We start from the raw sequence: 12,512 nt of genomic DNA on the forward strand, positions 1-12,512 counted from the left end.
CAAAGGTGGAGCAAATCCGTAGGTGGTGCCTGGTGTGGGGGTTGTTCCAGCAAGGTTGGGGGGGGGGGGGGGTTGGTGCGCGTCCCCACGTGGTTTACAGGGCGGCCGAGGTTAGTGGATCGGGCAGAGACGGAGCAATGGGGACGAGAAGGCCGTGCAGTATGCAGGAGATGTGCATTGCTGCTGTTATAGCCATCGAGTCGGGGATGACGGAGCGAGTCCTGGGATGGTGGAACCGTGAATCTAAGCCAGGATATATGTGTGTTATATATATATATTTCTAGTTGTGAACGTACGCTCAACCGAATATTTTAGCCAATTTTTTTAGTTTTCGTCCCCTCCACCTAGAATATCGTTGCATTTCTGCCGATTGCTCAAGATCGTTTGACACGTAAGGAGACATTCGGGCGCGGCACGGACACTGATGAGGAGGCGAAGGAAAGCAAACGAAGCCTTGCGATAGCACGGCGGGGCTAAATCCTGCAACAAAGCGTGGCGATGATTGTCAAATGGGGGGAATGAGTTGACAGGGCGATGGAAAGGGTTTGAGTGTGTCAGTGTCGGTGTGTGTCAGTCTTTGTGTGTCGGTGTGTGCGTGTAAATGTGTTGGGAGCGGTAGTGCAACGGTTCGCGCGCTGCGCTTACGAACCCAGCGGGGGCCCAGTTCGATTCCCGCTCACGGCCAACACCGGTGACGAATATCTGAACCGGTCCTGGGCCTTCTCCCCCAGGTCGACTCGGCCTCAAATGAGTACCTGTTGCGGTGTGTAGTAAACATCGCCGCTCGGGGAGACAAAAGTGGCCGGGCGTGGTCCTGACCACCCCACCCCCATCGTGTGACGTTCCCACTTTCACGGGGGTGCTCCGCTAACAGGACTTGCCCCAACGGTCTGCGTAGGACACATGCCAGGGAGGATGTTTGTGTCTGTCTCTCTCTCTCCCATTCTGTGAGAATGGCTTGGACAAATACAACAGAGGGGGCAGCGGTGCGTGGAATGGGGAGGGGGGGCAGCAGAGGAGAGAGGCCTCGGGGTTCATGAACAACAGAACGCCCACCCCCCACTCGACTCCCCATACTGCTCAATACAGCCGTCTCGCCTACCCAATCCTCGCCCAGCTGTGTCGCTCTTCATATCGCAGCGTTTCCCCATCTCTTGGTGGGATTTCACTCTGGGTTGGAGTGTGTTTGTAGTGTTTTCAGTGGTAATGTAGCGGTTAGCACGCCGCGCTACGAACCCGGCCACCCGAGATCGATCCCTGCTCACGGCCAACCCAGTGACGATTATCTGAACTGGTCATGGGCCTTCCCTAGGTCAGCTCGTCCTCAAATGAGTACCTGGTGCGGTGTGTAGTAAAGTCATCGCCACCGGGGAGGCAAGGACGTGGTTCTAGCCACCCATCCCCTCATGTGCCGTGACGGCCTTCATAGGTGCTACTCGCTCACCGGGGGTATTTTGTCTTTGGTGTTTTTGGTTGTTTTTTGGAGATGCGAGATTTTTATTTTCAAGTGAACCAACTTTATATATCAATAACTGAAACCTTGTGAACCCGATTCCTCCTCCATTGTGTCCCTACCGGAACGGTGAATCAAGTCAGCGGGTGATGCAATCCAAATGCAGATCCGCATCTCTTGACCAAGTGGGTAAAAAAAAAAAAACTCAAATTGTATGTTAAATTCTTTTTTGCCATCGCGATCTGCGTAACATTTCTCGCCACGAATATTAGGATTCTGTCGCCATCGTGGAACTTTGGTCCCATCTTTCTCCCCGAGGGCTACCTACCTACCATGTGGGATTCCCAAATAGAACCAACCTTTTTTTATCTAGCTCTGATGCTTTTTTGTGTTTGATCGCGTAAATATATAAATATGTCCATTTAAACCCGCCACCACCCGACACAGCCAATTAGTAAGGTTTGTCATGTACACAAAACGTGCCAATTCGTTATGAGTACAGCACACCGCTGTGTTGGAGAGTAAACCCACAACATTTACAAATGAGAGAATTACGTTTTGACGGTAATTACAACCAGCTTCATCAGGTAACGGCCAGAGCTGTGGAGAAAATCCTGTTTCGGTCTTTATATTTACACGATATAACCCAATCACCTTGTATATTTGCCTTTGCACTTCCCCAATGCTTAATTTTGACGTCTCTAATCAATTCTGTGTTTTTTGTATCCTTTGATTTTTGTTTTTAATATTTTTCCTAATAGTTTTTTACAGTAAATTCTGAGAACCGTATTTTGAGTCCTTTCGTCGTTGGACATTTGCATCTCTCTTTCGCTCGCTCCTCTTCAACAAATCCTTTGTGGTCCTCCGATTATTATGCACTTTTTGATTGTTACCCTTTTCTCTCCATTCTATAGGCTGGTTAGCGTGCTACAATTTGTAGAATGGTGATGTCCCCGTTGACATTGTGCTTCAAAGTAGTGTGTGTATTTAGTTGTTTATGTAGTTTATACTTTAGTTTTTTACGCGGTTGTTTAGCAACTGCAGCTACATACTATTAACATTCCTTTCCTTTGTTAATGCTACCCCCCTTCCCCCTCCCTTTGATGCTGCTAATCCTGCATAATGCACGGGCATAATATTAATTTGAAACCCCCCGCCCACCTCCTACGCATTTTCCATATGCTAAATTCATCTTGATATGCAAATTATTTTGTCTAGGCGTTCTTCCCCCCCCCTCCAACCCAGCATAAATATACGCTCCAAGCCTGGTGGTGTTTCATTCTTCACCTGAGGACGGCTGCTTGCGTTGTGGCCGAAACGTCGTGAGAATTATTTTATTATGTTTTATTTTTATTACTTCCCTTCTACGTGACTTTACCGAAAGAACCAAGAAGATGTGTGTATTTGTGTTAGGTGTTTACTAATCACACCTACCCTCGGTCTAAGGCTATATGTGGCGAATCTTTGCCTTTTGTAATCTATGATCTGTAGTCGACCAGTCTTCTCGGTCGGTCAACCCATGACACCCCGGCCTGCCCCATAATATGTCCAGCGAGCCTTCGACACTTCACCTGGTCTCCAAAGGGCCCCTAGCCTGGCACCAAGCGCTGTGGTTAATTTCAAGTTCAAGTTCATTTATTATGTGTAGCCCTGTGAGCCATTCGGCTCTTGAATCCGGTGCAACCGCAACAAACAGAAAACAAAAACATGAACAAAAAACATCTTAAAGTGAATATGTGACTGAGTGCAAACAGAAAATCCAAGAAAAGACAGCAAACTATTGGAGAAAAAGCACCGTACACAAAAATGTGCAAAAATCCCAGTGGGATGCAAGTCAAACAACAACGACCACAAGACAACTTAGATTAAGGCCATCAGTCTAACTCTGTACTACAACAAACAAACATGGCCAAACCAAAAAACTTATCGAAAATCACCAAAATAAAGCCATAAAAGCAATGAAACAGTGGTCATAGGAACTGTGACCGAATTTTCACAATAAACGACGTAAATAACATGTACCACCAAACTCCGCAGCCATAGCTGGCTGCATGAGTTGCACGTCTTCGCCACTTTAGTGGTGAATGGGTGGATGTTGTTGGGTCTTGGCAACTTACATTCTCGGAGAACTGTCAGATGTATTTCAGGCAGGCCTGACTCTGCTGACGAGACACCACGTGTGTCAAAACCAGCCCCAAAGTGTTTTTACTGAACTGAATCCATGCTGCTGAAATTATGCACTCCCAGAAAGCACATGGGGCCAAGGGCATGCGAGATGACACTCATGATTATCTTGTTGGGAAAAGTAATGGTTTATTTTAAATGCCTAAAAAAGGCTCGTAGTGCCAGACGAAGGCACAGTTCCATGAATGTTCTTATGATTCTAATGGATATCCAAGACGAGGCTGAGATGAAGGCTAAAGATTTGTTTAAGCAGCTTAGGGGTTTAATATTTCCTGTTTGGAGAGCCGGACTAAGAACACCTTTTTTAAGAGGGAGTCCGTCTAAAGCTCCGTTACAATTGAGATCTCTGGGTGAAAGGCGATTTAGAAGTGTCAATTATTATTATTGTTACTGCAGTGTTGGAGGTCAAAGACTCGGGTGTCTGACTGACACATTTTTAAGATCCTTAGAGGTCACGCTGTTAATGTCTGACCATTTAGTGAGTCAGTCTAAGGTACGCTTAACAAACAGAAAAACCTCGTCAGTAACACTCTTATTAAAATATATAGAATCGGTGACGTTTCAAGCAATGCCAGTGTTATTGACGAAGACGTTGAGGTTTTTTAAGGCCTATTTTAATATTCTTATGGTCCACTGTTAATGTCCCCGGCTCATGGAGCCGGACCGCAGCAATTGCACGAGTCAGATTGTTGGTGCACAGGCTGCAGTAAAACAGCTGATATACCCTTTTAAAGGGCTTCTATCATGAGTGCACCTGCGCGCACACAATGGACCTTCATCCGTCGCAACTAATAAATTTCGCTTGCATTGTCTAATATTTTAAGTGTGTGTTTGTGTGTGAAGCCACTGAATCGATGGCAATTAACACACAGGCCTAATGATGGTGAGATAATTAATTGGGAGCACCGCATCTCCTTAATTTGTTTTCCAAAATGTTCATTATTAATACTTTACGTGCCGAGTAATAATATAAACATAAGCCTTCGCCATTAGTCTTTGTGCAAAAAATCATAAACGAAACGAGAGTAATTAAATGCATGAAGGGGTTTTAGCGTGAAGCGTTCGTGCTGTGTGGGATGTTTGTGGAGTCGAGGGGTATGGGGTGGCGGAGGTGTGTGGAGAATGGGGGTGGTTTTGAAAACCTCTGCTTGTGTGCAATAATATTTGTGGGGAGTGGTAAGTTAAGCGGTTTGCACGTGAGGCTCCAAACCCGGTGACCCGAAATTCGATTTCCGCTTGCTGCCAACACCAAGGGGACGATGATGAAATTATCTGAATGGGTCCTGGGCCTCCACTAGGTCGACTCACTCTCAAATGAGTATCTGGTTTCGGTGTGTACACATCGCCACAAGGGATACAAAGGTGGCCAGGCGTGGTGCTGACCACCCACCCCCCTCGTGTGCCATGCCGGCCTTCATCGGGTGTGCTACTCGCTAACAGTAAGTTAAAGGCTATACGGGGGCTCTGTTTTCGAGTTTGTGCGGTGCGCGTTTTTCTGCTAGTGGTGTGTGTGCGCGTGTGTGGTGTGAAATATTTGTGTGTGTGTGTTAGCGATGTTGCGTTTTTGCATGTCCTAGGTGCGCACAGTAACAACAACAACGGCGGCTGTGGGTTTTCTCGCAGATTACAACGATTGGTGCGAAGTGGCCCACGGCTGCACTCGCAAGCTGGGCATGAAGCTGTGTGGTAAGTCTCTAACATCCCTCCCCCCCCCCTCTTCTCTTTCGCAAGTGTCCGCGTCATTTTTGTTTGCCAGTCCTCTGCCTGCTGCATCCGCTGCGTGCCAGCCTACGTGACCGCCTAACAGAGGTCGCAACCGGGTACCCGATACCCGTACCCTACCCGATACCCGGCTACCCGTACCCAGCCAGGCACGGGTACGGGTACCCGTTTGCGACCCTGGTGCGGCCGGGTACGGGTAGGCCGTGAGTCACTGGTGAGTAACCGTTTGTCACTCATTTCTGGTAGGGTAGGGTACGGGTAGGATACGGCTACCTGTACCCGGCCGGGTACGGGTACCCATTTGCGACCCTGGTGCGGCCGGGTACGGGTAAGGAATCAAAACCCGTTTGCGACCTCTGCCGCCTAACCTGGCAACTACCAAACGTACTGGATTAGTATTACTATTACCTGCAGGTCTGTGTGTGTGTATACTATTGTGCCTGCATGACTGGCAGGCTGTGTAGGTGTCTCTTCTATATTCTTCCAGTCTAAGGCTGGTCTCTTAGCGCTCTGTGCACGTCTCTTCTTCACTGTCATGCCAAGTCTCCGACATTCTGCCAAGTTAAAATTTCACCCGGGTGCTACGGTGGCACACTTTCACTATACCTCCTAAAGTCTCTTTCCCTCCTCCCAATGAAGTTTCAAACTCCTCTTGGCAGACAGCCCTAGACACGGCTCTGGGTGTGTAGCTACAAGATTAGAGCCGTGTGTGCTCCTTTGAAAGGTCGAGTCTTGCTTTAACTTTCCCTTTTGAAGACTCCTCTCTATCTATCTCTCTCATGGCAGTACAGCTGGGCTATGCAGAGGCAGATCCAGAAACTGCCCAAGTTGGGTGAGGTCCTGAAATATTAGCTTTTGAAAAAGGGCCTGGCATTGATGAACAAAAACATATTTGGTAAATATCAATAATATACCAGTTTACAATCCTGGAGGCTTCCATCCAATCAATAATATACCTTGTTAGAAATTTGTTTTGACGCCGTCATCATGAAGAGACATTATGATGATGACGCTCTGTTCCATTCCGGTGCAGTTCCAACTTTTTCACCAGCGGTGCGGCTGGTGAGTATGCAGGCAGTGCAAATGCATCGACGCCCATGGGCCGAAGGGGCCCTGATGCTCTGCTAAAGAGGTGGGGGGGGGGAATCTTAAAGCCCCCCCCCCCCCCCCCATTATATTATTTGGACCAGGGCCCATACCAATCGCGCTACGCCACCTCCATTCCCCACTCCACCTGTGTGGCCCTGACTTTGTCCTTGGCCCAATGTGTACGGGTCCCCTGACCTCGCCCTTAAGCAGTGAGGATAAACAAATGATTGCTGGTGGGAACCAACATATAAATTCTGCTTGAGGAGGGGGGCGGGGGTACAAATATTCCGGGCGGGTGTGAACCGATCTTCATTTCATCACCAGCTCGCTGTCACTGACACGGCCATTATGAGGCCCCCAGAGCCACGTGGCCAACTCGCGGCGTTCAATCTTTCGAGAGGCGGAAAAACGCAGAAGCACTTTGCGACGGACTCCCAATTTATCGCCGCGACTTTGCCGCCGTAATCATCGCCGAGAGAAATGTAAATTGTCACCGTAAATGCCGGGAGCCCCCTTTTTTTGTTAACTGTGTAAAAGCCGCCCCTGAGTAATGGAGAACACCGGTTCATTTGTGGCTCGTTGAAGGCAGAGTCGTCGTATTTATCACTGCGCGCGGCTCGTTCACGAACAAGAACTGTTTTATGTACAGAATTGTTAGTGCAGGCATCCAACGCCACCGTCGGCCACGAGCAGCTGCGCTTTATCCACTGCTTGATGATGGAATTGGAATCTTTTCCGGTCCTGCGATGCTGCGATTTATTGCACACCTGAACTCGGAACGACTTTTCCCTCCTTCGGCTGCACTCCATCGTAAGGCTTGACCGTCGAGCATAGTGTCCTGACCAAACCCGGTCTTGTTGCTGAACAGTCGGAACGATGTCTCTAAATTGCATTGGGTGGGTGCATGGTACAGATAAAGATGCCAATTTAATGAAACCTCCGGAGTAGTTCTCATTGAGGTCGTCTTCCAGGACCATTCTCTGGCACAAGGGATGTGCGCTGCTTCTCGCTTCTTGAATTGAAAATGTCTTGATCTCATGACATGGTGCTGACGGCACAATTGAAATAAAAATAAATTCCGTGTTTGTAATACATGTGAAGACATTATTCACTGCTGTGTTGGCAGTGATGCAACAAGCATCATTTAACGAAACCATTCCCAACGTGTTCATCAATGACACTGTGGCCTGAAAAGGAAAAGTGTATAATAGGCGACGTTTCGGAAAATGACCCGTCTTCATGTCGCTGGTAAGTTTGACTCCGTATATAATGCCAACCGATGTTTGCTAATGAAGAAAGGTCATCGCCCGTAAGGCTGCCTCTAATTAATTTTCCGGTTTTTGAAGGGCCACGGTGTGATTGACGAATGCGTCGATGTTTTGTTGTCAAATTGTGAGATTAACTTGACTTCCGATTTTTTTAAAGGCACACTATGTATTGACCATCTTTTGCTTAATCAACGTTGCTTTTTGCACGCTAAAAAAATGATTGTGTTTTAACATGACCATCACCTTTTAAAAAGGTAATTGGCCTGTCCGCGTTAAGTAAAACTGAACAGATTACGAGCCGAGAGGAATAATGACGTCTGGGGTTAGAAGGAGCATGATATACAAGGTGCTTAAAAAACACATTGTCCTGCGGAGGGAGCTGGTAGGAACGTTGGGTTGCTCGGCCAATGGCCAGGGTCAACGGTGGCGTGGTGTATTCCGCAAATATGCCCGACAGTGAGGGAGGGCACAAGCCGGCGTGAGTAGGTTAAACGTTGAGTTGTTTTATAAGGGCACCACGGGGTGACCAGCCCCTCCTCACCCAGTCCCCACCCCCCACCAGCCCCTCCCCACCCAGCCCCTCCCCACCCAGCCCCTCCCTCCCCTCCCCACCCAGCCCCACCCCTCCCATTTTTGGATGCACGACGGATGGACGGACACAATAATCCTCTGTGGGCTGGTCGAACCAGGAGGCTCCTACCAGTAAAAGTGAGCGCTTTCGAGAATTTGCAACAATAGCACAGGAAGTACCTCCCAGACTCCGGAGACCACCTGGAGAAGATTCCAGGCACGTGACAATGATGGCGAACAAGTGGAGACTCTTTGACTTTTGAAGCTATTAACATACATTTGTTATCATGTTACAGTGTATTATCCGTTCTTCTTCCACTTTAAAAACGATAGTCCCATGTAAGTGTTAAAAAATTGAAGCAAACCTGTGCTTAGCTCGGAAAGCCTTGAATACGGTCCCACTAGAGCTAGAATGTGCAATTTAACCAAGCACTGCAATCGATTCACGATTATCGGTTGGTATCATAGGCCTTAACCACGTCAAAGCAGATGTGTAGGTCTTGTAGGACATTCCCTAGACCTCTGCTGCAGCAGACGGACAGAGAAAATGGCTTCTGAGCAGGACCGCCCTGCTCTGAAACCACATTGGAGCTCTGCAAGCCTCTTGGCGTGCCTGGTAAGGCAATTTTGAATAATCCTTGCCAGCACTTTTCCCGTCACACCTGAGGAGAGGGAGATGCACCTGCAGTTGTCACAGTCTGTGCGGTCCCTCTTCTCAAAGAGGGAGGCCACCGGGGGCATCCTTCCAATCCTGCGGAAATCGTCCTGTGGCCCAGACAGTTGCGATGATGTCATGTAGGGCAGTCTGCACACAGACGCCACCCTCCCTCAACATTTCGCTTGGGAGATCATCTCTGCCCGGTGCCTTTCCTGGTCTCAGACTCTGGATCGCCGCTCGTAATTCCTCCAAAGATGGCACCCTCGGTCATCCACTCGGAAGGGGTGTTTACTTCTGCCAATATTTGAGGCACCGCAGCCACAGCAGGGTCATGTCCCCCACCTTTTGCTCACCCACTCACTCACCCACCCGCTCACCCACTCCCCTGCTCGCAGGGGCTTGAGCGTTCGTTCCCCGCTTAAGTGACTGCTCCACTCCACGCAGCGCCGCTCCATCTCCTCCCCTCTCATCGCCTCCCTCTCCTCTCTCTCTTCCTCCTCTCCTTCCTCGTCCTCGTCGTGTTTGTGTTTTTGTATTTCGCTGTAAGCACCGCACACGCCGCACGTCTGTCTTTGCTTAAGCCGTTACGTTGAGGCGTGTAATGACCAGTCCAGCCGACCATGTAATGATGTTACGGGGGGCTGCCTGTGTGTGTGTGTGCGCGTGCGTGCATCTCCATGTGTGTGAATGGGTCTGTGTCTGTGTGCACGTGTGTGTGTGTCTGCATTGTGTCTGGGGGTACATTTGCGTGGATCTGCACGTGTGTCAGTGTGCGTGCATCTGCTTGTCTTTTGTGTGCATGTAGTGGGTAGCGGTTAGCACTCTGCGCTACAAACCCAGCGACCCGAGTTCGAATCCTGCTGAGGGTCAACACCAGTGACGATTATCTGAACCGGTCCTAGACCTCCCCTAGGTCGGCTCAGCCTTAAATGAGTGCCTGGTGCGGTGCGTAAAAACATCGCCACTGGGGAGACAAAGGCGGCCGGGCGTGGTGCTGGCTACCCATCCCCTCGATGTGCCGTTCTGGTCTTCGTAGGTGCTCGCTAACAGCACTTGCCCCAAAAGTCTGTTAAGGCTACACTGTGGGTCTTTGTCTTTTTTTGTACTCGCGTGGTCGTGTGCGGTTGTGTAGTATCTGTCGTGGTGTGTGCGCGTCGTCATGTTAACGTGATCGTGCGTTGCGTGTGTGCAGCATACGGGCATTCGTGTGTGTGTGGTTGTGTGCGAGTGTATTCACGTGGTGGGGTGTGACGGGGAGTGACTGACGGAACGAGCTCTCTAATTACAAACGGCCGTGTTGCCGCCGACCTGAAAGCATTAGTCCCCTCCACTGCCCGATTAGTGCGCCTAATATGCTCGCCGTGACGGATACATATCGGCTGCGGGCCGTTGCGAAGTGAGTTGCCTTTGACGCGAGGCCGTATGAATATAAAATCACCCCACCCCCTTTCTTTGAAAGCGTCTACATATGAGCACGTCTACATATGAGCACATCATGTCTACTCTTCGCAGACGGAGCGCTGGAGGAGGAAATACGATGACAATTATTTAAACATATACGGGCATCGGCCTTAATCTATCCACTGCTGGATGACGACTTCCCCAAGCTGTGTGATATCTCTCGCGGCCTTGTCTATCTTCGGCACGCAAGTTGATGTAATCTCTCTCGGATATTATGTCTTGTTTATATTGAGGGCAAATGTTTTCAGATCTTTTTTTTTTACAAACCGCAAAGGGAAGTGTATTTGCCCGTGGCGCTAAACGCAGTGACCTAAAAAAAAGGTCACCTGTCAAGGCAATAATCCCGCCGTTATTTTAGATTTTAGCGTCGCTCTGTTTTACAAAAAACGGCAACAATATTAGCTGTCTTGTCACGAGCGGCTACGCGAAATCGATTTTTCTATCGGCCACACGACCATCTGCAGCCAGATGCGTTTCCGCCAATGTATTTGTCTTTCTCGCGTTAAACTCCCGTTGACTGTAGGAGCGCAAGGCTGTTGAATTATACAATAAACAAGCGGCCCTCGGAGGATGTGTCCAACATGCGAGAGCCAAGGGGAAGGCCTGAAGCCAATCGTGGCTGTGAAGGGGCATTTGCTTCGCTTGGGTTTCAACAGTGGGGGGGGGGGGGGGGGACCAGGTATCAAACGTGCAACAGTTCTGAGACCTGGCAGAAGGTGATGTGGTATCATCGCTGTTTACCCAACGAAGAAGGAACTCTTACATTTAATTTGTCTCCCCCCCCCCCCTCCACCACCCCGCAGTTTTTATTCCAACTTTACTTTTGGCATCGTGCCATGGGACGAATCGACGATTCCGGTAACCACAGAGCTGCTCGTGAGGTCGACGCTTTCCAGTTGACGCCGGGGGGGGGGGGGGGCTTCCTCCTTACCCCCCCCCCTCCTCCCCTGGGTGCCCCACAGGAATTTTTGCCGCACCGAGGTCCAAACCAAAAGTGTGTTGTTTTTTATTTTCGAGCCTGAAATGTTGATCAAATCTAGTTCAAACCAATACAGTATTACGGTCATGGCTATTTTAGGGGCAGTTATTGGTTACCGGGCTGAACGCACCAACCTCCCTACACTGGAGACACCCAATTTAATCGCCGTGCGGCTGAAACCCCGGATTAAAAATCTTCACACCGCAGCTTCGTCGCGTGTCCGTTTTGCGAGCCGTGCACGTAACAGCGAGTCGGGGGGCAGGGGGGGGTGAGTCGACCCCCTCCCCCCGCCTGGTCGTCTTTGATGGGCGCCCGTTGTGCCGGCGTGGTCCGCAGGGTTCCTGCAGCGAGGGGTGTTGGACGAACGCGGCTCTGGCGGCGTGCCGGGCTCGCTCGGGAGCCAGCAGAGCCAGCAGCAGGCTGGCGGGGGTCGGCTCGGCGGCGCGGACGGCACCGCCGGCTGCAAGGGAGACGGCGCCGAGATGGACGGCGACCCCAGGGTTCACCGCCGCGCAGAGGTCAACTTCTCTAACCTGTACGCACGAGGTGAGTGCCTGGATGGATGGAATGGGGTGGTTGGGTGGACGGAGGCAAGGATAGTAGAGATCGACGAAGGAGGAGAGGATGGATCATCATCGTCACGATGATCAATTCGTCCGTAATCGTGACAATGATGACTAATGACAAATGAGGAAAATGATGACGAAGAATGGCATTGTCGCCAGTCACGGGCAACAATGATGACGGTGACGACAACGATTATGACGATCACCCCAGACCTGCTGCCAGCCAAGAACGGCGAGGAGGCGACGGTGCAGTTCCTGCTGGAGCTGATGGACATCCTGCTGAGCTACATCCGCAAGACGTTCGACCGCTCCACCAAGATCCTGGACTTCCACCACCCGCACCAGCTGCTGGAGGGCCTCGAGGGCTTCAACCTGGAGCTGTCGGACTCGCCCGAGTCGCTCGAGCAGATCCTGGTGGACTGTCGAGACACGCTCAAGTACGGCGTGCGCACAGGTCGGTCGCTCGCCCAGTAGCTCGCCCACTTTGCTCGCCCACTTTGCTCGACAGCCTACCGACTTGATTATTCGTTCAGAGTTCAGAAGCTGTGTTTTTATCCTGGAG

General features: G+C 50.2%; 1 protein-coding gene across 1 annotated transcript in view; it reads left to right on the forward strand.

The window, feature by feature from the left end:
• The window catches only part of GAD1 (glutamate decarboxylase 1), a 57,044-nt gene that overhangs the window by 19,511 nt on the left and 25,021 nt on the right, over nucleotides 1-12,512 (forward strand). The window contains exons 3-5 of the mRNA XM_061563464.1: nucleotides 5,261-5,323; nucleotides 11,721-11,930; nucleotides 12,162-12,404. Coding sequence (XP_061419448.1) covers nucleotides 5,261-5,323; nucleotides 11,721-11,930; nucleotides 12,162-12,404 — 516 coding nt within the window. The remainder of the gene's footprint in view (nucleotides 1-5,260; nucleotides 5,324-11,720; nucleotides 11,931-12,161; nucleotides 12,405-12,512) is intronic.

The sequence above is a fragment of the Lethenteron reissneri genome, chromosome 31 (genome assembly GCF_015708825.2).
Source record: "Lethenteron reissneri isolate LAM-NWPU_2019-01 chromosome 31, ASM1570882v1, whole genome shotgun sequence".
NCBI lineage: Eukaryota > Metazoa > Chordata > Hyperoartia > Petromyzontiformes > Petromyzontidae > Lethenteron > Lethenteron reissneri.